At 44.9% G+C, this 25,369-nt stretch overlaps 1 protein-coding gene across 1 annotated transcript in view; it reads left to right on the forward strand.

Annotated features, from left to right (window-relative positions):
• Positions 1 to 2,198: 2,198 nt before the first annotated feature.
• Positions 2,199 to 25,369, forward strand: part of NEBL (nebulette) — a 379,950-nt gene continuing 356,779 nt past the window's right edge. Inside the window, exons 1-2 of the mRNA XM_027559997.1 lie at positions 2,199 to 2,396; positions 3,720 to 3,814. Coding sequence (XP_027415798.1) covers positions 2,328 to 2,396; positions 3,720 to 3,814 — 164 coding nt within the window. The 5' untranslated portion in view covers positions 2,199 to 2,327. The remainder of the gene's footprint in view (positions 2,397 to 3,719; positions 3,815 to 25,369) is intronic.

The raw sequence follows: 25,369 nt of genomic DNA on the forward strand, positions 1-25,369 counted from the left end.
GAAATCCCCATGGAGATAACACATCCATCACCTCTCATATTTTCTCTTTTTATTTGGATGAGAACATATAAGTTCTACTTTCTTAGCAAATTTCAGTTCTATGATAACGTGTGCATGGAGTATCTTTTTCATCCTCTCACTTTCAGTCTGTATGTATCTCTAGGTCTGAAGTGGGTCTTTTGTCACCATGTTATAGGTAAGATCCTGAGACCTTATTCATAACTGAATATTGATAACCATTAACCAACCTCTCCCAATTTCAGTGCCCAGCCCCTGACAACCACTTTGTACTCTCTCTGAGTTCCACTTTCTACCTTTTTTTTTTTTTTTTTTAACCCCCTCTAAGATTCCACGTGTAACTGACATTATGTCTGGCTTCTTTTACTTAGCATAAAATCTTCCACTTTCACCCATGGACTTAAACATTTCTAATGAGCTCTGAGGTGTTCTTAAATGACAAGGGATCCTTTCTGACAGCAAATTATTGTTTTACTTGCTTTCGAGGTTGACTTGTGAGCAGGGCAAAGAGTGGTTCAAAGGCTGCTGCGGTGGTGGATGGATCTCTTTTAAGAAATGATCTTTTTTGAAAAGTCAAACAGCACAGCCTCAATCTGAATGGTATTTCATCAGCATGCCTGCCTGAGGAGCTCAGAACTTAGTAGCTTTCTTTTTTCACGAAAAGCTCCAGCTATGATTTTTTTTTTAACAACTAATATTTGCTACAGTAGTTGCTGAGTGGCATTGCTGAATCTTAATCTGTGTACCAGCAACTGGAATGTGTTTGCTTGTTTGTTACAACCGGCCTGTGATAATCCTCGCTGATACTTCCATAGTGTTTACCAAGAGCCAGGCAGGTTGAAACACTTCAGAACTGCTGACTCATAAAATCCTCCCACTAGGAGAGCAGGAGCTGTTTTGCTGTGCGATGTTATTCCCATTTTGCAGATGTGAAAATTGAAGCATAGAGAGGCTATTTACGTAGTTATGTGACAGTAAATGGGAAGGTTGGGCTTTCAACTCAGGCCGAATAGCTCCATTCTGCTGCGTTTTACAAAGCGAGTCCAATGACCTTATTAAAACAACAACAAACCGATTCTAATTCCATTTGATATCCTACACTGGGCCTTCAACTTGATTTCTGGCCCTTCTGGTTAGGACCATGAGTTTGTAATTGCATCCCTTAATGGAGGTGAAGAACTTTTCGTAGACCCTACGCTGTTTAATTGCAAAAATACAGCTAAATAAATGACGACCGTTTAATTAATCAGGAAAGACTTGATTCAGGTCTAAAATGACCAATCGTTCTCCAAGAATAGATATAAAAAGTGCAGTGATGGGGAGCCAGTGAGGACCCCATCCAGGTTCCGAGGACTTCACGCGGCACGCGGGGGACGCTTTCTCGGGGAGAAGACCCGTAGGAACAGGCGCGACACAGCCCAGGGCGCTTCGGGGTCGTGAATCCCCAGGTTCCCCGCAGGTCTCCAGGCTCCCGGGCCTTGTGTGTGTGTATGTCTTCGCTGCGCGATCCTGGACCATTCTCTGCCCGGGGACTGGGCGCTGCGCAGGGCGTTCCTGCGCCGCCGCCCGCGACCCGAGGCTGGAGGAGGAGGGTGGGCGTACCCCCGCCCCGCGCTCCCCGCGACCTTTGGGTACCAAGAACGTCAGTCTGCCTGGGAGTGGGTGGGGGGTACCGGCTGGGGCAGGAGAGAGGAGAAATGGGGGGCAAGGAGTGCGCGGGCTTGAGCCCTCCCCGCCCCCCGTTGTCCCCCAAACCGCCGCCGCCGCCCACCTGGCCGCCCCTGCTGCGGCAGCGGCCGGAGGCTCGCTCCCAGGCCTCCGGGTCGCGCTGTCTGCGGAGCTTTCCGGGCGTCTGCCCTCCCCCCTCCCCCGCTTCGCCCGCCCTCCCCCGGGGCCCGACGTGCTTGTTCCCTGCCACTTCGGTCGGGGCGCGCCGGTGGGTTTGGCCTGCGCCGCGGCGGCGAGGCGGGGGAGCGAGTGAGCGTGAGGGGCGGGAGCGAGTGTCTGTGTGAGTCACCGGTACCTGGAGTGAGAGCGGCGCAGAGCGAGCGGCGCGGAGCCCGAGCCGGAGCCGAGCCCGAGCCCAAGAGCGCGGCCGACCCCTCCGGCGCCAGGCCCCGCTGCGCACCCACCCGCGCCGCCGCCGCCTCCCCGCGCGCCGCGCCGCCCGCTCGCCCCCCGGCCCCGCGCCCGGCCGCCCGCCGCCCTCCCGCCTGCCCCGAGGCGGTGCGGGGCTCGCCGGGGGATGTCACAGCGGCTCCTCGGAGCCCCCAGCCGCCGCCCAGCCGCCGCCCCCGGGAACCGCGACAATGAACCCCCAGTGCGCCCGCTGCGGGAAAGTCGTGTATCCCACCGAGAAAGTCAACTGCTTGGATAAGGTGAGCGAGGGGGCGTTGGGCCAGCCGAGACCTGCCCGGCGCCGGGCTGCACCTGCTCGTAGAAGTTTTGGCATCTCTGTTGAAAAGAGAAGAGTGGGTTTGTGTATGTGTGTGTGTATGTGTGTGTATGTGTGTGTGTGTGTGTGTGTGTGTGTGTATGTATGTCTTGGCATCGGGTGAGGGCACACGAAGACGCCCGCAGGAGTGCCAGAGAGCACGCGTGGCGACCGTGATGTTGGAACCGGGAAAGGCTTTTGTCGGGGTGCGGGCGGCGGGGGTGCGGCGCTGCGCCGGCGGCGGCAGAGCGGCTGCGGAGGGCGCCTGGCCGAGCGCGGCGCGGGGCCGGGAGAGCCGGGGCTGGGCCCCCAGGGGCAGTTCGACTGGCCGCACCCCTCTCACCTCCACTCGGACCCCTCCTTGTCCTGCACCCGCACCTCAAGGATCCGCCCGGATCCCCACCTCACCCCCGCCCCAGCGCCTCCCACGAAGGCGGCGAGGTGGAGAGGCAAATAGTAATTAATATGTCATGGGGCAGCCGCTGCCGCATTGCTAAGAATAATCCCGGCTGGAGAGCCCGGGCTGAGCGCGGCGAGCCAGACCCACGGTGGGCTAATCCACTGGTTGGGAATTCCAGAGGAAGTGGCTTTAGCTCAGCCCCTGCAGCCCTGCTCCCCTACCCTTCCCGGGCGTGGATGGAGTTTAACAGCCCAGGAGAGAGACCCTGGCTCTATCCTAAGTGACTGACAGTTGAACCCGGCCGAAGGCGGTCCCAGTGAAATTTGCCTGTGGTCACACAAATGCCTCTTAAGAGCACGCCGTCATCCCTATAGTCATTCCAGAGTCCATCTTTCTCGCAATTTAGTGGAAGCTGGACAGGCATGGGGAGGTCAGGGGTACCTACATAGTGCGCCTCTTGCCACATCGCGTTGCCTGACCTGCGGTGGACACTGGTTATCAAGATGCCCCGGACAGTTTAGGCACTTTGAACTGGATTCATTTTCCTTGAGGCCACTTCACAGTTTCTATTTCTCCATTAACCAGGCGCAGAATTCCTTTTTGGCTGCTCACAGAAGTGTGATCCGGGCAGAGCCCTTGGCATTTCTTCCATCCGAGTCTGTAAATTGCGGTGGGGAGTCATTTAAAACTCAGTGTTAATAACTGCCTGCGTTATTTACTTAACTGAAAGTCCGGGAAGTCCACTGGTACCTACAATCATTTTGTTGTAGTATTTTCAGATAGGAGGACTAAAAATGTCTCTTTTCTGTACCCATCCTGGAAAGAACTGGCATTGTACTGACATTTTAAACATTTATTTTTTTTCAGTACTGGCATAAAGGATGTTTCCATTGTGAAGTCTGCAAGATGGCTCTCAACATGAACAACTACAAAGGCTATGAAAAGAAGCCCTATTGTAATGCGTAAGTATTGTCAACATGGTGTGCCAGGTGCGGGCACAGCGGCAGAGCAGAGAAGTGGGTGGATCTGCCTGTTCTGAAGAATTGGCTTACTGTTGTCACCCAGGTGTGGCGGTGACCAGTTATCTGTTTATGCTACATCCTCTGGGGCCATGTACTTTGTTGAAGGTCATTGCATTTTCGTCTTTCTGATGTGCTGGGAAATTTGTGTGTGCCTTCAAACAGAAGGTTAGTTCTTGAGATTCAGTGTTGCAGAGTTAGAGACATTGGTTAGAAACTGAGGAACTTACACACCTGAGAACATGCAAGCTATGAAATGCATGTCAGATTTGCATTTTATTCATATGCCAGTTTCCATTTTAATCATATGGTATGGCCGTGCTACATTTTCTGCCCCAACCTAGTCACTTGGAGAAAGGAGTCTTGCTCCTTTGGTCTTAGCTGAGACCACTCCGGAGATGCTAGAACTTAAAAAGGGAAGCAAAGTATTGAGACCTGGGTATTTCCAACTGGTTAATAGTAGGTCTGTTGGTGGGGATTAAAGTTGGTAAGTTATCTTTGGTGGGCTTTACTGTTGGCATGCTACCAATCTATGGTAATAGTGATTAGGGAGCATTTATATAGTGCATATCATGTCTCAGGCCCTATTCTAAGCACTTTGTGCATACTGACTCATTTAATCATTATAGACCTTATAGCTTAGAGGGTTGTTATTATTCCCATTTGTCAGATGAAGGAGTTGAGGCTTTGAGAGGATAAGCCTGGGTAAGAGGCTCAGATCACTCCTGGAGCCTGCAAATGGTCAAAATAGCCCAGTGTGTCCAAATGGCTACCTTGCCACCCTCCGCCTGTGTTTCTCCACTTTTTGAGCATCCTCCCACTCAGACTATTTTCGACTATGGGCTTTTGGCCTTGATAGCTGAACCTTTTTCTTCCCGGTTCCCTTGTGGGGGCTTATCCAGCCTGGAGGCGGCAGAGGAGCCCTAGCCTTCTGGCTGGAATATTGCCAGAGATTCATTCTCCCTGGAGTTTGGAAAACAGGTTCATTCAGGTCTCCTGGAGATGGAGGGCCTGTGGTTCATTCCTGCGTCACTCATGGGAGTGATTTTTTCATAGATGGTAAATTTTTGGTAAATGGATGTAATGTGCTCATACCTCTCTGGTGAATAACTTAATTAAGAATCTCTTTGTATTCCCTTTGGTCCTAGTTTAGTGTTTACAAATAGACCAGAAACATGAAACTATAGCATTGAACAGAATTCACGATTTGAATAAGTCCACAGATAGTTCCAAACCATTGATGTTTTCAGCCCTCCAGTATCATGCCTCTTACTAGAATAACAGAGAGCAATAAATGAGGTCCCAGTGTCATGGTCGCCTGCTTCTCTTAGAGGTATGGAGGGTTGGTTAGAGATTAAAAGCAGGCAGCAGTAACTAGAATGGAGAGGCCCAACTCCGCCATCCCACCCCTACAACCCATAAGCAGGATGATTGTTCTTTGGTTAAAGGAAATTGAACCCTGTAACTCTTCCAGCCTGTGGCCTGATTCCATCAGGCTGATTGGGCCACATCAGGATTCTTTATAGCTTCACAGTCTGAAGTTTAACCCAGTGATAAACTTTGGTGGTCCTGGAGGAATGGGGAGGGGAAGGGGAAAGCCAGGAAAGAGAAAAGGAGAAGACAGCAGCAAATATATATGTATATGCATAATGTATTTATGTGTGTGTGTGTATATATATATGTAAGATATATCTATACTATATACACATGAGCTTCCCAGGTGGCTCAGTGGTTAAGAATCTCCTGCCTTCCAAGCAGGAGACTTGGGTTCCCTTGGGTGGGGAAGATCCCCTGGAGGAGGAAATGGCAACCCACTCCAGTATTCTTGCCTGGGAAACCCCATGGGCAGAGGAGCCTGGTGGGCTGCAATGGTGTCTCAAAAGAGTTGGATACAACTCAGCGACTACACAACAACAACAAATATATGTTTATAGACATACACATATGCTCACACTCACACAGAACTGAATGAGGGAGAAAAAAGATGACGAAAACAAAAAAGGGCAAAAAAAAAGAAGTGTAACTGAAGTGGAGTCTTTGACTGCTTTGGGTCACTTGAAAGTTCAAAGCTTACTGCTGAGTTTCAGTTCACTCCAGTTAGAAAAGACTATCAGATTCTGCAGTAAGTCATGGTTGGCTGGTTGGTCCCCTGACTTGAGTGAACTAGTGCCCAGAACTGTGGAAATTTGGACCCCCCCCAAACCAAAACCCTCTCTTTGTAGATAGGAAATATACTGCTGTGTTGTTTCATAGGTCTGAGTCTTATTTTGAAAACTTTAGGTGTATCTAAATGGAATGCTTACAGGTTTTCTCTCTAAAATTTTTTATGTATTTACTAGAAGTAAGTTATTAGCTTTGTTATTAGGTTTAGGTTGAGTTTGGGGGATTGGCAGCATCTCAGATGTTTTGCTTAATGTCGGAACTGGTAGTCCACTTCATAGAGCAGCGAGACAAGGGAAGACAGAAATCCATCTTTAGTGAGTAGAGTTGACGGCTTAAATGTTTAATTTAGTTTTACATTCATGTCACAGCTTGATATGCTGTCTCCCAGAAAACGAGCCTGGCAAGCTTGCAGGTTCTGCCTGCTGTTCCAGGCTGGTAGGCCCCTCTTCTTGACCCTTATTTTTCCAAGGGCACAGGCTGCCACGTAAATTCACTGGTCAGCATGGATTACCCTCTGGAGATCCCAGTGCCTTTGCTCTAAATCAGGTGCTGTGTGTCAATCAGCTGTTCCCTGTGGTCTTGGCCAGAGGGGCTGCCATCATTTCTCTGGGTCATTGGTGGAAAACTGATTCTCTGAAGCATACTGCTACCGGAAAATGAAACATTCTATGTCCATGTAAAGTAATATTTTATCTGCCCCTGGTATGGCTCAGGAGTGAATATATATACATGCTTAAATGAAAATGACTGTTCTTCACCCCCTGTAACTTTTTACTGTGAAGATTTTCATACATATAAAATGGTTAAAAGAATAAGGCAATGAACTTCTGTATACCCTCCACTGAGATGTAACTGTTCTTAACATTTTGCAGTATTTACCTCATGTGTTTATCTAGTTATCTATCTAGATATATTTATTATTGTTGGGCCATTCATCAGTTTTAGGCATCATGTTAGTTTCATACATCAAGATATTTTATCCCTAAAAATGATATCACACAGGTACTAAGAATAAGGATATTTTTCTTAAGGAATTACAGAGCCAATATCACACTTAAAAATTTAACAAAAATTTCATAATAGCTTTTAAAATCTTGTTCACATTCACATTTCCTTCACTATCCTCAGAATATCTTTTGTAGCTGTGTTTTTTTTTTTTTAATTTAAATCCAGGATCCAATTAAGGTTCATACTTTACATTCAGTTGTTATAAAAATGACAACTTTTCTTGATTACTGGAGATTCACCATCAGGTGTTTAATTTCTGCTGTCATTTCTGTTGTTTTACATAGCCTGTCAGAGCTTTCAGGAAAAGGACTTAAGTAGCATTTCTTGTAAAAATAATGCATGTAATTAACTTAAGAACCTTTAAAATAAATATTAAAATATGCTGGAAAAAATTGAAAGCATAAGCAGACATTTAGGGTTTTTTTAAGGAAAACATAAAGGCTTTTCATTTTAACTGATACCCAGGGGCAATTTTTTTTAATGGAATGAAGTAGTGAGTATTTTCTTTAGTTTAAATGTGTTGCTTGTTTATATTCTCATGTGTTTAGAGAAGAAACAAGTTTTCTGTTTGATTTCATGCAAAGGAGAACATGTATAAAATATAATTTGCATACTATTTAAATTTTGATCTTTTGATAGAAAGATCAAAGTATAGTGCACACTAGTTGTAGGATTAGGCATGATACACATTTAGTTCCCAATGCAGCGGTGTACCCTATTAAAATATTGAAAAACAAACTGATCGACTTGAGCACGTGTCATGTTTCCACAAGCCTTTATGTTTTGTCAGCAGGCAGTGGATTCTTTTGCACATTCAAGATTTCTTCCCATCACGGAACTTGCAAAGAAAAGAGGACTAGGCGATATTTTATTGCTCATAAATGCTGGGAACATAACACTAGCTGATTAGACAAAAAACACAGCTCATATCTGTAGGTGAATTAGTATGCCAAGTTAAACTATAAATGTATTGCTACCCAACAAGCCCTACAGAGAACATAAACCCCTTAAGGCTGTTTGTCAAATAGAGAATTTAATGTATTGTAAGTGCCAGAATTGCATTTATTATATGTTTGTAAAGAACATATTGGTTCTTAAGATATTCTGAGCAGTATCATCACTTAGCAATGCCAGTGACTGGCCATTTCATGTACTATCGCAAGCAGCATGTTATTTTAGGTCAGGGGAAGGGCCAGTTTATGATGCCATCTCTTAGTGGAACACTGCCAATAATTTCCCCAAATCATCACTTGTGGAGGGATTTTTGGGGGGCTGCCCATTTGTTCTGACCTGCCCACATTTAATATCCCTTGTATCTGTGTCAAGTGCATCTTCAGTTAGGGCCCTGAAGGAACACAAGTGTCTGTACTAAATATGCTTCGTTATCCTTCCAAAGAAGCTTCCTTCTCACCAGATAGTTTCACTTAACATAATTTTGGAACAATTTAAAAATAAGCCAGCAGGAGCTGTTCGCTGTGTTTACTTTCACTCTGCCTGTGTTAGCATTCTGTCTTGTGAATATTTATGGACTATCTGCAGCCTGGATGATGCCAGGCAAGGTGCTCCTGGTTACAGGCCCCTCGGAGCGGTCAGCTCCATTCAGCCAGCTCGCCGTGAGGGGGTTATCCAGGCCAGCGACCCAGCAACTCTCATCTCCTCTTTCTCTGTTGGTGACTCTCCACCAGTGCCTTTACTAAGGGGACCTCAGAGGACACAGAAGGAAATTGAATTTAAACCTGAGAGGTTTTTCCATCACATATTTGCCTTATCTCTGCTGATGCCTCCCAAACCTGGTTCCATAACACTCCAAGGACTTGAATTATCTCAAGGGGACTTAGGAAATTCTTGCTATTAGGTTAGCTTTAATTACTTAAGAACTTTTTGTGAAAGGCACAATGGGACAGTTGGCGAGTTGGAGCCAGACAGAACTAAACTCGAATCCTGGCTCTATCATGGTCCACTGATTCTCTGGTCACTGAGCTTGTCTTTTCACCTGTGAAATGGGTATGTGTGTGTGTGTGTGTGTGTGTGTGCGCGCGCGCACATACTCAGTCATATCTGACTCCTAAATGCGAATAGTAATGCTTAACCTGCAGATCTGAGTGCGAATGAATGACACTGGGCATGTCAAGGTTCCAGCCTGGTTTCTGGCACATCACAGACCTTAAGGAAACTGTGGTGCTCTTATTTCCTTGGTGGTGCTTTATTGAGGGGTGAAGGAGGAAAAAAGGATGGAAGGCAGAAGACGAATTTCCTTAGTACCCGGTTCCAGGACCGCCCCTCAGATACCAAAATCCGAGGCCGCTCAAGTCCATGGTCAGCTCTCTGCATTGGTGGTTCTGCATCCTCAAGTTCAACCACCTGGGGATTGGGTTCCACTATAGTATTTATTGGAAAAAATCCATGTATAAGTGGATCCTTGAAGTTCAAACTCGTGTTGTTCAAAGAAATGATAGTCACACCTGTTAGAAGGTGTATACCAGTACTTTGCACACTATAGGTTGCCACCCGTTTGAGGGTTGTATCTAGAACTTAAAGAATGAAGGAGAGAAGGGGAGAGAGAAGAGAAGAGAGAAAATATCAGAATGCATTTGAGTAGTGGAAAGAGTACTGTTTTGGCAAAGATTTTTTCAAGTCATATGTGTAAAGTATGTATAGCATCATGATGTAAAAAATATTTTTACTGGGAGATGTAGTCATAAAAGATTTGAGAAACCCTAGCTTAGTTCCCTATTCTTAACGCCCCACACATCACAGAGCGTTGGAAGTTGCCAGTATGTACAGTGCTGTGCGGAAAGTGCGTGAATTCAGACAGCCACTGCTTTCACTCTCTCTGTCTGTGCAGCCACACCCTCTCCCATACCCAGCTGTCCTTCAGGACTCAGCTCAGCCACAAGAGCCCTCACCATCCTATGGAGCAACCATGAGCCCTCTTCTTGCATGGCGTGGCTCTGAGGGCAGCTGTCTTGCTTCCCTGGTATCTGCAGAGCCTGGCACTTAGTGCTCAATAGAGATTGGCTGCCTCAGTGAGTGTGATGGTTATACTGCAGCCCAGAGTGTGGTCTCTGGTCTCCTCCCCCAGTTCAGGATGTGGTCCAGCAGAGCTCCTTCTGAGCCTGGGTATCTAGAGGAGCTGGCTTGAGAATAGACCTTATAGAACCTGAATGGTGGTCCGGTGGCCAAGCTTCACCAGATCTGAATACCAAAGGATAAAGTCTCCCCAGTGGAGGCATAGACTCACCTTTGCCAATCCAAAGTGAACGTGAGGAATTACCTTTCTGTGCTAATGGGCTCGGTTTCAAAATATGATACCTTTCTAAAAGATTCTGTACGGATGCTCATTAATTTTCTTCTGGGTTTAATTATAATCTGTAAAATGGGATAGTTTCTACCTAAGAGGAACGTTTATAGAAATGAAAAGGGGGAAATATTTGTAAACCTCAGCACATCAGATAACACCTAAGCTAAGTCACTTCAGTCGTGTCCGACTCTGCGCAACCCCATAGACGGCAGTCCACCAGGCTCCCCTGTCCCTGGGATTCTCCAGGCAAGAATACTGGAGTGGGTTGCCATTTCCTTCTCCAATGCATGAAAGTGAAAAGTGAAAGTGAAGTCGCTCAGTTGTGTCTGACTCCTAGCGACCCCGTGGACTGCAGCCCACCAGGCTCCTCCGTCCATGGGATTCTCCAGGCAAGAGTACTGGAGTGGGGTGCCACTGGTCCCCTCCCTTATTTATAATAAATTGAAAGTTGCTTATTTCCCCTTTAAAGAAAGGAGGAAAATGTCACATTGTTAAAAGCAACAGTTTCTGTGGGAGGACATTGTGATACATAGAGGTTCTAGTTTGTATCAATTAGAATTCTGCCTTGTCTGACTTTTCCATTGCCTACTGCATAGAGATGAGACCTTTTGCATATTTCATTTTGCTAAAACTGGATGATTGAAAATGAGGGAAGGAGACGCTTTACTTGAACTAAATAAAAAGGTTCCAGTGTCCATGCAACCTGATCTGATTCTCAGGTACCTTATGGAACCATTGACGACATCAGATGAATTTTAGTATCCTTTGAAATCATTGTAGAAGGCTCTATTTACATGTCACGCCCTGAGTTCTGCCACATTTGGAAGTATTTCCGTCTGTTTATGATGATCTGTGTATTACAGAGTGATGTCAGGTTAGAAAAGATTTGGGGCTAAAGTACAGCGATACTTCCTAAATCACAGTGAGATGCAAGGTTAATGCAAGATATAGATGTGTGCGCTTAAAGGGGTATTGATTATGTGTCAGGGGCCTGTGTAAGAGTGCATTTCAGTACGTCTTTCTTTAAACGTTTTCACATGAGTGCTTTAAAGGACGCTTGGTTCTTGGGAACGTCAGGACAATGAGTGAGGCAGACAGACCCACACATGACACCCCCATCCTCCAGAACTTCACGGCCCCCTCATAGCTCAGTCTCTAAAGGCACAGGAAGTAAGATTTTTTCTTTTCCTTTCTGGTTCTGTTCTCCTCTAGTCAGTGTTACTAGAAGAGCTAGGCTTTTTACAGTGGGGGAAGTGGGAGCTAGAATAATGTTGATGAGCTGAGTACTCAGAACATTTTGAGGATTTGGTAAAAGGATAATTTTTTTGGTTTTATTTTTAATTGAAATATAGTTGATTTACACTGTTAGTTTCAGGTGTACAGAAAAGTGATTCTGTTTTAGAATGTGGCAGTGGTTTAGTCACTAAAGTGTGCCTGACTCTTCACAACCTATGGACTGTAGCCTGCCAGGCTCCTCTGTAGATGGGCTTCTCCAGAAAAGCATACTTGAGTAGGGTGCCATTTCCTTCTCCAGGGGATCTTTCCGAGCCAGGGATTGAACCCAAGTCTCTTTTGTCTCCTGCATTGGCAGGTAGTATGTTTACCACTTGTGCCACCTGGGAAGCCATATATATATGTACACTTTTTCAGATTCTTTTCCATTATAGGTTAATACAAGATTTGAATGTAGTTCTCTTTGCTGTACAGTAGATCCTTGTTGTTTATCTATTTTATATATAGTAAGAGGATGATTATTGATTCTAATGTTCAGCTAATCTATCAAAGGGTTCTGTAGCCTCTCTTGCAAAGCTAGACATGGGGCACAAACATAACCAGAAAACAGGAAGCCGTGGGGAAGGACCAGGTCTGAATGGCAAGGATCGTTTATTCCGGCACTGGAAACCCAGGGTTCACTGTGTCTGTGATCAGCTGTGTGTTTTTCTTAGTCCTTGAGAGCTTGTCATCATGTTCAGCTTCTGTTTACTTTTCCACACTCTCTGCCGACTCATTCCCATCGAACCATAGGAGGAGCTAGAAGAAACCTAGTTCGATGTGTCTACTTTCGAACAGCCTGAGATCGATTTGTAGACGGGTGGCCTGGTGGTATACTTCTGCTTCATCTCTGCAGTCTGAAAGCCTTTTAGACAGAAATCCTTGATCAACTCTTCTGATGCTCATTTTCCATCCAGAGCAGGGGCAGGTCAACCTCACAGAGAGGTAGAGACACGGGATGGCCGCGCATGGCCGTGGGTCAGAGACCTGGGGTGTGGAGTTAGACGGTTGCCTGCTGGGATTGAATTTGGTCTTGAAATCTGACTTCATGATGTGTTACTGGATCAAGAGTGTGAACTGCACCAAGTTCAGGCAACACACAGAAGCATCAGGAACGGTGCAGCGAACGCACACATCAGTACAGAAAGACGTATAAACATGTATTTTTGATGGTCTGCTCGGATGCCTGCATCATCTTCTCCTGGCTTCTCATCCCACCGTCCACCCAGAGCCCCAGGTATCTCTGTCATAGTCTACACACCCTTTTCCTTCTGTCCCTCCCCATGTGTATCCTCTCTGTCCTCGCCCTGCTTCTGGCTCTCATACTGTTTCATCAGTGATCAGAGCATTGTCCCCTACCTGATCTCTTTGTTCTAGTCTTTCTCACTTTTTTTTTTGCTACACCATGAGGCATGTGGGATCTTAGTTCCCTGACCAGGGATCAAACTTGTGCCCCCTACATTGGAACCACTAAACCACCAGGGAAGTCCCTAGTCTTTCTCTTTTTGAATGCTTTTTCTGTCACTGCAGTTTATCTTTTGAAACCATAGTTCTGGCCATATTATTCCCTTATACACACACTTCTGACGGCTCCCCACTGCCTACAGAAAAACAAAAAAGATTTCTGATAGAAACCCAGGGCTTTTCATACTTTCTCCACTTCCTTTCACACTCCTCTCAAACCACACTGGACTGCCAGCTCTGATGCCTTCATCGTTTCTTAGCTGAGGTCTCAGTATTCTTACCTGTAAAAATGGGCATCGTAACAGACTCTGCCTCATAGGATTAAGGGTTTATTAGCATATCATTCCGGAGAAGGCAATGGCACCCCACTCCAGTACTCTTGCTTGGAAAATCCCATGGATGGAGGAGCCTGTTAGGCTGCAATCCATGGGGTCGCTAAGAGTCGGACAAGACTGAGCAACTTCACTTTCACTCTTCACTTTCATGCATTGGAGAAGGAAATGGCAACCCACTCATCCCAGGGACGGGGGAGCCTGGTGGGCTGCCATCTATGGGGTCACACAGAGTCAGACACAACTGAAGCAACTTAGCAGCATATTATTCTAAATAATAAGTTTAGCCACAGTTTCAAGCATACAATAAGGAGGTATAAAAGTTAGATTTTCATTGTTATTAAACTTGACATGGTGATTTGACCTTTTTCTCACACTATTCTTACACTGTGTTCTATCCTTCCTTCTTTTAAAATTGCTTTGGGACCTCCCTGGTGGTCCAGTGGTTAAGACCTCACCTTCCATCCAATACAGAGGTGTGGGTTTGATCCCTGTTTGGGCCATTAAGTTCCCACATGCCCATGCTTTGTGGCCAAAAAGCCAAAACATAAAACTAGAGCAATATTGTAACAAATTCAATAAAGATTTTAAAAAAGTGATCCACATTAAAAAATACTTTAAAAAGACACCAAAAAAAAAATCTTAAAAAAATGAAATTCCTTTCACATGGCCGTAACCACCTTTGTAAAGCCATTCTGCACTCTTAGTTAATTCAGTTCAGTTCAGTTCAGTCGATAAGTCATGTCTGACTCTTTGCAATCCCATGAATCGCAGCACACCAGGCCTCCCTGTCCATCACCAACTCCTGGAGTTTACCCAAACTCATGTCCATTGAGTTGGTGATGCCATCCAACCATCTCATCCTCTGTCGTCCCCTTCTCCTCCTGCCCTCAGTCTTTCCCAGCATCAGGGTCTTTTCAAAAGAGTCAGCTCTTTGGATCAGGCGGCCAAAGTATTGGAGTCTCAGCTTCAACATTAGTCCTTCCAATGAACACCTAGGACTGATCTCCTTTAGGATGGACTAGTTGGATCTCCTTGCAGTCCAAGGGACTCTCAAGAGTCTTCTCCAACACCACAGTTTAAAAGCATCAATTCGTCAGGGCTCAGCTTTCTTTATAGTCCAACCCTCACATCTATACATGATTACTGGAAAAACCATAGCCTTGACTAGACGGACCGTTGTTGACAAAGTAATGTCTCTGCTTTTTTAATGTACTGTGTAGGTTGGTCATAACTTTCCTTCCAAGGAGTAAGCGTCTTTTAATTTCATGGCAGCAGTCACCATCTGCAGTGATTTTGGAGCCCCCAAAAATAAAGTCAGCCACGGTTTCCACTGTTTCCCCATCTATTTGCCATGAAGTGGTGGGACTTGATGCCATGATCTTAGTTTTCTGAATGTTGAGCTTTAAGCCAACTTTTTCACTTTCCTCTTTGACTTTCATCAAGAGGCTCTTTAGTTCTTCTTTGCTTTCTGCCATAAGGGTGGTGTCATCTGCATATCTAAGATTATTGATATTTCTCCCGGCAATCTTGATTCCAGCTTGTGCTTCTTCCAGCCCAGCGTTTCTCATGATGTACTCTGCATAGAAGTTAAATAAGCAGGGTGACAATATACAGCCTTGACGGACTCCTTTTCCTATTTGGAACCAGTCTGTTGTTCCATGTCCAGTTCAGTGTTGCTTCCTGACCTGCATACAGGTTTCTCAAGAGGCAGGTCAAGTGGTCTGGTATTCCTGTCTCTTTCAGAATTTTCCACAGTTTATTGTGATCCACACAGTCAAAGGCTTTGGTATAGTCGATAAAGCAGAAATAGATATTTTTCTGGAACTCTCTTGCTTTTTCGATGATCCAGCGGGTGTTAGCAATTTGATCTCTGGTTCCTCTGCCTTTTTTAAAACCAGCTTGAACATCTGAAAGTTCACGGTTCATGTATTGCTGAAGCCTGGCTTGGAGAATTTTGAGCATTTCTTTACTAGCGTGTGAGATGAGTGCAATTGTGCGGTAGTTTGAGCATTCTTTGGTGTTGCCTTTCTTTGGGATTGGAATGAAAACTGACCTTTTCCAGTCTTGTGGCCACTGCTGAGTTTTCCAAATTTGCTGACATTGCTTAGTTAATTACTGGACTCTTTCTCTGTGTACCCACTGTAGTCTTGATGTCTCAGTTTTATCACTTATCAGGAACCCTCCCTTGTACTAGAACTGTGCTTGTCTCCCTCTTCAAGCTGGTTTCCTGCTGAAATTGGGCTGTGAAGTTCTCAGCTGGTGTTGGAGCTGGGTTGGATGTGGGGAGTTAGGTCAGCTGCAAGAGCTTTGCTTCTTGAAGGGATTATTTCTCACGTGTGTTTCAGGAATTGAGAATATGTTGCAATGCTGCAGTGCAGTTCTTTAAAAATTTTTTTAAATTCACTTTTGGCTGCACTGGATCTTTGTTGTTGCATGAGCTACTTTTTAGTTGCGGTGCACGGGCTTCTCATTGTGGTGGCTTTTCTTGTTGAGGAGCGCAGGCTCAGTAGTTGCTGTGCATGGGCTTAGTTACCCCGCAGCATGTGGAATCTTCCCAGGAGGATTCCTAACCACTGGACCCCCAGGGAAGTCCTGGAAGTGCAATTCTGATGCGTAAGTGAAGGGTGCCATCCTCAACAAGACAGCCCTTGCTTCAGATGCCTCTGGAAGTTCGGGCATCCCTCAGACCAACTAGCTACAAATTTGGAGAGGGGGTCCCCAGCCCCTTCAGATTTCACAGTTTGCTAGAGTGACTCACAGAACTCAGAAACACTGAAGATTATTGTTTTGATCAGGACACAGGCAGGACCAGTCCAGCAAGGAGACACATAGGACCCGGTGTGGGAGGGTCCTGGACCTGCCCTTGTGCGGTGGAGTCAGGAGCAGTCTGCCTTCATCCCGCCCTCCCCACACATCCATGCATTCCCAAACCAGGGATCTCAGCCAGATCTGGAGCTTTGGTGTTCAGAGTGTTTAGTGAGGTTTCATTGTGCAGGACGATGACTCTTTGGCCGTGAGATTATTTGACTCCAGCCCCTTACCCCTCCCTAGAGGAAGTCCACTCACGTCACCCAATGCAAAGCTCCAGCCCTCTAATCGCATGATTTCTGGAGCGGCCAGCCCCATCCTGATCATCTTGTTAGCACAACTCAGGCGTGGAACCCAGGGCTCATGAATGTCAAAGATATTTCCAATTACTTGTGAAATTCCAACTCTTTAGAGTGTTTCCCAGGAACCAGGGACTAATGCTACTCAGATTCGTGATTATACAACAGGCCTGCTTCTCACTGTCCTCATCGGATGTCCTGTTTGCGTTGTTGAGACTGCACTGCCCTTTCATATCATGAATGTTCCTGTCCCATCATGATGAGAAGGCCCATCTCAAACCCACCATATCTATGTAGTCTGTCAGTAAAGGCTGGGGAAGACATGTGAACCGTTGACAGCCTGCACACTGGAGGTGGGTGGGAGGACCTATTTGTGGAAGGACCCTTGATATAACTCTCTAGGTTTGGTTTTTATAAAGAAGCAAGTCTTTCCTATCAGCACACTACATTCTTGAGGGCGGGAATGGTCCTAATTGCCTTTGTACCCTTTGGTACCTTCTGTGTGCTTGGTTACTGTCCCCTCATAGTGCAGATTTCGCAGCAGCTCTGTTGCGGGTGCCACGAGCCCCTTTAATTGTCTGAGCCATACAGCTCAGCCTCAGGCATCCCTCACTGAGAGCAGGCTCAGTAGGAAGAAACAGACTCTCTTTCATGAGGATCTGTGCGGTGATCCCAGTGGACCGGCCATGCTTGGGCTGACAATACCCATGAACAGGAGCTGCCACTTTCTCTGTTTAGGTGGAGTGTGGAAGTTTATAGCTAGATTAGTGGTCACTGACATGCAGCCAAAAGGTGACAAGAGGAGTGCCGTCTACAAAGGTAGTTGGTGAAATCACCTGGTCACAACTGTGTTTTTCCAAAGGTCTCAGGACTGACTCCTGTGTTTTCTTTGTTTTTAAATTTGTTTCGAATGAACTTTTCGGTCAACCCAATACTTTTTGGCCACTCCACATGGCATGTGGGATCTCCCCCAACCAGGGATCTAACCCACGCCCTCTGTGTTGGAAGTGTGGAGTCTTAACTCCTGGACTGCCAGGGAAGTCCCTCACTCCTGTGTTCTGGACATCAGGCTGTGTTTTCATTCACTTGCCTATCCGTATACTTTTTTTCCAGAAATAAGTATGATTTACTTAATCCCTGAAACAAAATGTAATCAGGGATTAATTAATCCCTGCTAGATGAAAAAGTCTTTACATTGTTTTATGGGGCTCCTCTGGTGGCTCAGACGGTAAAGGGTCTGTCTGCAGTGAGGGGTAGATCTGCGTTCTATCCCTGGTTCGGGAAGATCCCCTGGAGAAGGAAATGGCAACCCACTCCAGTACTCTTGCCTGGAAAATCCCATGGATGGGGGAGCCTCGTGGGCTATAGCAGGGTTGCAAAGAGTCGGACACGACTGAATAACTACCACTTCACTTCATGGAAGCATTTAATTTTCTTTAGTGACTTTCTTCAATTCTGTCTTTTCTTCCAGATTTCCAGAGCTTCAAAAACAACTCAGCAGTGATCTGTGCTTCTTTCCCCTCCCCCCATGCCAAAGCTGGAGTGCTCTCTGTGCCCCTCACCCCCACCCCTCTTCTCTCTCTTTCTCTCTCGCTGTGTTAAACTCTTCTGTGTTGCCACTGACGTAGTTCTCTGGTTTCCTTAACATTAAGTGAAATTCTATTTTAAAGTGTCTAGATGTTTAAGGCACATCATAATTAAGGGTTATTCCTGTCAGGAATAGAAGCACCATATTAGAACAGTTCTTCCTTGGAGGCTGCTAAAGAAGGAAAATCCAGTTTAGAGGGTTTGCCTCTGTGGTCTTTTTTTTTTTTTTAAATGGTAGTTATGTAACATCAGGTTTAATTGGCCAAGACTGAGGAAGCTGGTTTGATTGTGTGCCTCCTGGTCTATGTACCTGAGGAGATAAGTGGTCAGCGCAAGCACCCATAATTTGTACACGTGGGCTACTGCCCAGGAAGTGTGCTGCACATGGCAATTGGACAGACGTTGAAAGAGAAGCAGTTTGTTTTTTCTTCCTGCCATGATGAGTATGTAAGAGCCACTGAATAAACACTTGTGGATTGACTTTAAAAGCACATTTGTGCTGAATGGGATATAGCAGTCCTCTGTTTGATAGTAAACCTCCCAACGCTGGCATCTTTCTCTGGTGTAGCCTGGCGGGTTAGGAGAGAGTGCTACTCAGGGTTTAAAAAGTAATTCCCTGAACTCTGCTCAATGTAGTGTGGCAGCCTGGATGGGAGGGGGGTTTGGGGGAGAATGGATAGTACGTACGGCTGAATCCTTTCTTCATTCACCTGAAACTATCACAACATTGTTAACTGGCTATATAGAACTTGATACAAAAATAAGAAGTTTAAAGTTAAAAAAAATTCCCTGCAGGAGAGAACAGGTGGTAACATAAAAAGATCCCAGTGTACAGGCTATGGGGTGTAAGGTTCCAGGATATATTGTACAACACGGGAAATATAGCCAATGTTTTGTAATAACTGTAAATGGGAAATAACCTTTAGAAATTATATAGAAATAAGAAATTAAAGAGAAAAGAAGAGGAAAGGTTAGCGATCATTTTGAAGAGGCGGCAGAGCACAGAGAGTAATAACTGTGGAGCCAGATGGCCTGACTTCAAATCCCAGCCTCGCCACTCCCTAGCTGGGGAGTGTCACTCAAGAGTTCTTTGTCACAGTTTCCTAATCTGCCCTTATCTGTAAGTGGGAGGCAGTGATGGTTGAGCACATTATTTGCAGAGAATTCAGTGCAGCACCTTATACCTACAAGTTCTCAGTATATAGAAACTATTTTTTTTTTCTCTCTCTCTCTCCAGGTCTCTTCAGGTAAAACTTTGCCTATACCTGTCACTTATTTCTAGAGTCAGACATATCCAAGATGGTGGTGTGGTACCCACTCTCCATGTCTAAATGTCTTTGTACTTTGACCAAGCGTGGAGGAGAGGGGAAAGCCCCCGGAAGAAAATGGTGCTGGGATGCTGTGTATGGTGTTCACTCTCAGGGCAGACTCTGTAGAAGTTAAATTTATAGTTTGATGACACCCCGTTTTATTCTGTATGAGGATAAAGAATCTGTATTCAGTTCGGTGTTTATCATTATTGGTTTAGGTATTCCGGCAGGGGGTGTCTCCATCTAGAGAATGTAAATATGGGGTCTCACACTACACTTAAATAATTCAACTGAACAAATATTTGTGGAACTCAGATCCAGAGTGCAAGGCAATCTTGAATCATGTACAAAATTCTGAGGGATGTAAAGACAGCTATGAAACAGTTCTAACCCTTGGGTTTAAATAATACAGTCTATTGAACAAGATAAAAAGAAAAAAAAAATAAGAAGTACCTGTGTGGAGGATGAGGAAGGATTGAATAATCCTCAGAAGCGACCAACAGGGGAATATAGCGATAATCTTACCCATCTGTACCAAAGCATAGGTGCTAAGGATGGTTCACTGGATCCAGAGGTATTGTGGGTCTGTGGTGGGGACAGGCTAAGTAAGTCCTGGTGGGGCTTGCTGTGCTAAAAAGAAACAAATCTAATAGGTGGGTCCGTGTATAGAAGGAAAGAAAGCGGAAGGTGAAAAAGTGATGGAGAACTTTTGGAGGAGGATGAAATGAAGGAGAAGCCAGTTTACAGCAGACCAGGGGCCACTCGACACAGGTACAAAAGATAACTGATGGTTTCTCCACGTGCGTACACTTTGGCACAGAGGCTGGATGCTGTCTAAAGGGAGGCTTTACTGAGACAGCTGTTCACAGATTAAAAGAATATCAGTTGACTGTTTGTTTTGCTTTTGTTTATAGTTTCCCTGTTTTCAAGCTGCTTCCAACTTAACGTGGAAAGTGAGGAAGGGTGGGCTGGAGATATCCTCGCAAGTGGTTGTGAGGGTATTGGAGCAAGTGGTCTCTGCTCCCTTGATGCTCACCAGAGTGACAGGAGAGATTGCTGGTCCCACCACACCCCAGATTTCAGGAAACCTGTTCACAGTGTGTGAGATGCACAGGGGGCGTGTGAGTTCAGGAAGCCCCGGGTTACGAGGCAGCAGCCACGTAAAGTTCAGTCCTCCCTGTGCATCCAGGGGCAGGCACCGTCCTTGCCTCACAGTTGGCCTTAATAAAGAATTAGTGAATAAATGAAAGAAGGAATTAAAAAGAAAGGGGGCTCTGTTAACTAGAAGACTGTGAAACATAAAGTTCTGATTGAAAACGTTAATTATTCCAGTGAGGGAGAAAAGGAGGAACAACTCTTAAAACCAAAACCAAAACACACAAAAAAACAACCTAGGGCACCACCCCTGGAGTCTTTTGAACTCCGATTAGCACGACACACAGTTTAAAAGATGGGAAACTGGGAATTTAAAAATGCGCGAACAGTCTAAGATTAGGGTCAGGAAAGCTACAGGCTGACATGAGCCATGGCTTGTGAAAAATTCTCGAGACGAAAGGATTTTAAAAGCTTTTATGTTCCAAGAAGGAGCTCCCAGATGGTTCAGTGGTAAAGAATCTGCCTGCCAATATAGGAGACACAGGAGATGTGGGTTCGATCCCTTGGTTGGATAGATTCCCTGGAGGAGGAAATGGCAACCCACTCCAGTATTCTTGCCTGGAAAATCCCATGGACAGAGGAGCCTGGAGGACTAAAGTCCATGGGGGTTGCAAAGAGTCAGACAACATTGAGCGACTGAGCACACACATGTTTCAAGAGAAAAGGTGAACTGTGGCTTGGGGAAGATACTGGAATAATAAAAATGACATAGGAAAGAGTAGAATTATTCAATTCCTAGTTAGCATTCCTCTTTTCAACCAAGAAGAAGATATTTAAAACTAAAAAAGACCCATAAGAATCATTAAGGAATTAAAACCTAGGAGAATAGGGTGAGGAAGAAGACGTCAAAACATTCTTCATGGTAGTAAAAGAAGTTGGAATCTCTAGATCCAGATGAATCTCTAGGTCTGGATGGATGGCATCATAGGGTCCTGAGAAGGCCCTGTGGACATTGTCCTGGGACTGAAATCATGGCTCCCTTACCCTTGATGATGAAAGAAGATGTGATGGGGAGTTACGAGATGGATTTGGGTGCTCAGCTAGGTTAGTTACTTCCCTGGGCTCTGCCGCTGGGCCCTCATTTGTCAAATGACGTCCTGTCAGCCCAGCTGTCAATGGTCAGTGTCTCAGATATTGACAGTAATAGCACTCACTACCTCTTCTGGGTATTGTAAGGAATAAATCAGATAATCCGTGTAAACAGTTGACAGAGTTGATATCATCTAAGTATCTGTTACACTCATTATTCTTTGAGAAATAATGAGTATAATTATTGTTCTCTTTGAGAAATTATCCACACAAGAGAGCTTTGGAGATGGAAAAATATTTCAAGTTTTAGAAAGGGGAAGAGGAGACAGATTGTAGAAATTACAGCCTAATAAATTTGACATTAATTCCTGGCAGAATTCTCATGTGGATAAGTTCAGAGATGCTTGGGAGGATCAGCATAAAGAGTCCTAATGGCTTCTGTATTAGTTTGTTAGGCCTGCCGGGTGGACTGCCATGAACAGGTGGCTTAAATAACAGGAATGTATCGTGTCACAGTTGTGGAGACTGGAAATCCAAAATCAAGGTGTCCCCAGGACTGGCTTTTCTGGGGGTGGTGGGCATGAGGGAGAATCTGTCCTGGGTCTCTCTCCTTTCCTTGTAGATGGTTATTGTCTCCCTGTGTCTCTTCACATCGTTTTCTCTCTGTGCCTGTGTTGAAATTTCTCCTTTTTTTTTTTTTTTTAACAAGGACAGCGGTCATATTGGGTTAGGGCCCACCCAAATGTTGTTGTTCACTCGCTCAGTTCACCCAAATGTTGTTGTTCACTCACTCACAACTCTTTGTGACCCCGTGACGGCAGCACACCAGGCCTCCCTGTCCTTCACCATCTCCCAGAGCTTGCTCAAACTCATGTCCATTGAGTCGGTGATGCCATCCAACAATCTCATCCTCTGTCGTCCCCTTCTCCTCCTGCCTTCAACCTTTCCCAGCATCAGGGTCTTTTCTAAGGGGTCAGTTCTTCATATCAGGTGGCAAAGTATTGGAGTTTCAGCTTCAGCATCAGTCCTTCCAGTAAATATTCAGGATTGATTTCCTTTAGGATGGACTGGTTGGATCTCCTTGCAGTCCAAGGGACTCTCAAGAGTCTTCTCCAACACCACAGTTTAAAAGCATCAATTCTTTGGCCCTCAGCCTCCTTTATAGTCCAACTGTCACATCCATACATGACTACTGGAAGAACCATAGCTTTGACTAGATGGACCTTTGTTGGCAAGGTGCCTGTGTTGAAATTTCTCCTTTTTACAAGGACAATGGTCATATTGGTTTAGGGCCCACCAAATGACCTCACTTTAACTTGATTGCCTCTGATGTTTCTGTACATGTTTCTCAGCCATGTTCTGAGGTCCTAGGGGGTTAGGAAAAAAATTTGAAAAATTCTTTTATTTTAAAAGTATTTGTTTATTTATCTGACTGTGCTGGGTCTCAGTTGCAGCACATGGGATCGTCATTGCATCATGTGGGATCTTTATTTGCGGCACACGGGCTCTCCAGTTACCGTGCAAGGACTCAGCAGTTAGGGCTCATGGACTTTGTTATCCCTCGGCAGGTGGAATCTTAGCTCCTGGACCAGGTATCAAACCCACATCCCCCCTCATTGCAAGGTAGATTCTTAACTACTGACCACTAGGAAAATCTCTTAACATATCCTTTTAAAGGGAAATTCAGCCCTTAACAGATTGACTAACAAAAGTCAAGTCAAGCAAAATAAGCCTTACTATTTTGGTAAGAAGACAATTATATACAGAGTGAACGTAGAGATTTTTTAAAAAGGTTTTCAATACTCTTAATTTTCACAGCTGAAATTTATGGTGAGTATATTCCCCTTCCTCCCACACAGGCACTTGGTCTAGTCTGCGTTTGAATTACACACCTTGGCTCCAGTATCTGCCTCTTCACTTGGCTCCATGTTCTCAAGACCTCACCCTTATTTTCAAGGCTTTCTTCTCGTCCACCCGGGACCTTTACTTTGTGACATTGTGTGCCTGTAAGCTTGCGAAACAATTAGGAAATTGTTCTCTGATGGATTGTTCCTGCTCACAGGAAAATGGCATTAAAATATTTATAGAGAAATGAATTTCAGTTTCCAATGGAAAAGGCCAGAAGAAATATGGTTTAAAATTTCATAGAAAATGACACCGTTCTCATTATTTTATTTTGAAAAGGAGGAGGAAAAAAAAATCTCCTTGACGATGACTTCACCTTTTATTTCATGTGAAAAATTCCGGTGTGGAGATTTATCATCGTAATATTTCTACCACTGAGGATTTATATTTTCATTTCAGAATTTAATTATTAATTTGATCATGAAACTTTCTCAGAACTTCTTTATTAAAACCCCTTTTTTTATTTTATTGAGTAATGAAGAGTTTCATCTGTGTTTCAAGAGGTAGTGGAGTGGGCTGACTTTTGTCACGTTGGCGTGTAAGTGTAGGCACTGGGCTCCTGAAAAGTACACGTCCAGGCCTGCAGGACAGGTGGATCCTGTGATAAGGCTTGTGTGCGTCCTGCTCTGTTTTCAGTAGTCGTGCTCCCTGCTTAACCTAGTCTCCCAGGTGAACCTTGTCACCCGATAGAAATCTTATCCAGCCAGCGAGTTCGTGTGTATTTTGAAAAGCAGCACGTCTCCTCCACCCTTGCCCTCTGACTTTGAAAACAAATCCCAAACACACTCCTCCTTTTTCCTCCTCATAATCAGATATTAACTTTCAATGCCTCCCAAGTCCTGTTGATGTTTCTATCTTGAGTTAATTTTTGGTAACTCTTTGTCTATTTACACATGGCTGCTTTTTGCTCCACAAGAAGCCGAACAGAAAGCTCTTAGGGCCTTAACAAAAAGACCTAGCCCACCTTTCTCCAGTTGTCCTGGTGTCTTTTTCTCCTCTCGTAAATAAAGGAATGCCTCTAATTTTGTTTTCCTTTATAGTTTTTGTCGGTCCTTTCTGTTTTCACCACTTATGGCCAGGAATTCAGCCTTGCTGTATGATGGACCTTTCTAATTTTTCTAAAAATCTTTGACCCCCTCAAAGAGGATTGCTGGGCCTGGCCTGAGACCGTAGTGCAGTGACCCGGCTGGTTTTTGAGAGTCACTAGAGGCTGGTGGCCTGGGACCTGTCCACCTCTGGCCTCGTGCAGTGGGGCGGCTAATTTCTATGGAGGGATTGATTATGAGAGGAACAGAAAAAATGTTTTATAAATATCAAGGCACAGCACTACATCAATGGAAGCAGGAATGACCACTTGACTTGCTTTTCCAAATGTCTCTTGCTCAATCTTTCTCTTCTTTCTAGAACTGGCCAATACTTTATCCAGTCCACCACTCTAGTCTTCCTTTCAAGTGTAGCGATTGTTTGAACCTTAGCAATGCAGCGATTACTTGGGTTTTGAGTGTGCATTTTAAAGCTGAAGTGTTAACTTTTTATGGGCACAGTGCTCATGATTTCAAAAGTGTTCTTTTCCAAAAGTATATTTTTCAAATTGGAATATGCCTCTTCACGTTATTTTAGGTTTTCTGTAGGACTGAGATTTTGAATGAGAGTTTGGGAGGGGAATAATTTTTTTTCTGTTAGCTCTAAGCTTCAATTAAAAAACAATCCTCATGGTCAAAATCTTAAAGATTTATTTTATGATATTGTTAAGAAAGACGGCACCTGTATCATCTCTTTACCTTTCTGAATCATGTCGAGAGTTGCAGTGTTTGTTTTCATGCTCTGTCTACAGGCGCTGTGCAAGGCCAGGGGTGTAGCAG

The sequence above is a fragment of the Bos indicus x Bos taurus genome, chromosome 13 (assembly GCF_003369695.1).
Source record: "Bos indicus x Bos taurus breed Angus x Brahman F1 hybrid chromosome 13, Bos_hybrid_MaternalHap_v2.0, whole genome shotgun sequence".
NCBI lineage: Eukaryota > Metazoa > Chordata > Mammalia > Artiodactyla > Bovidae > Bos > Bos indicus x Bos taurus.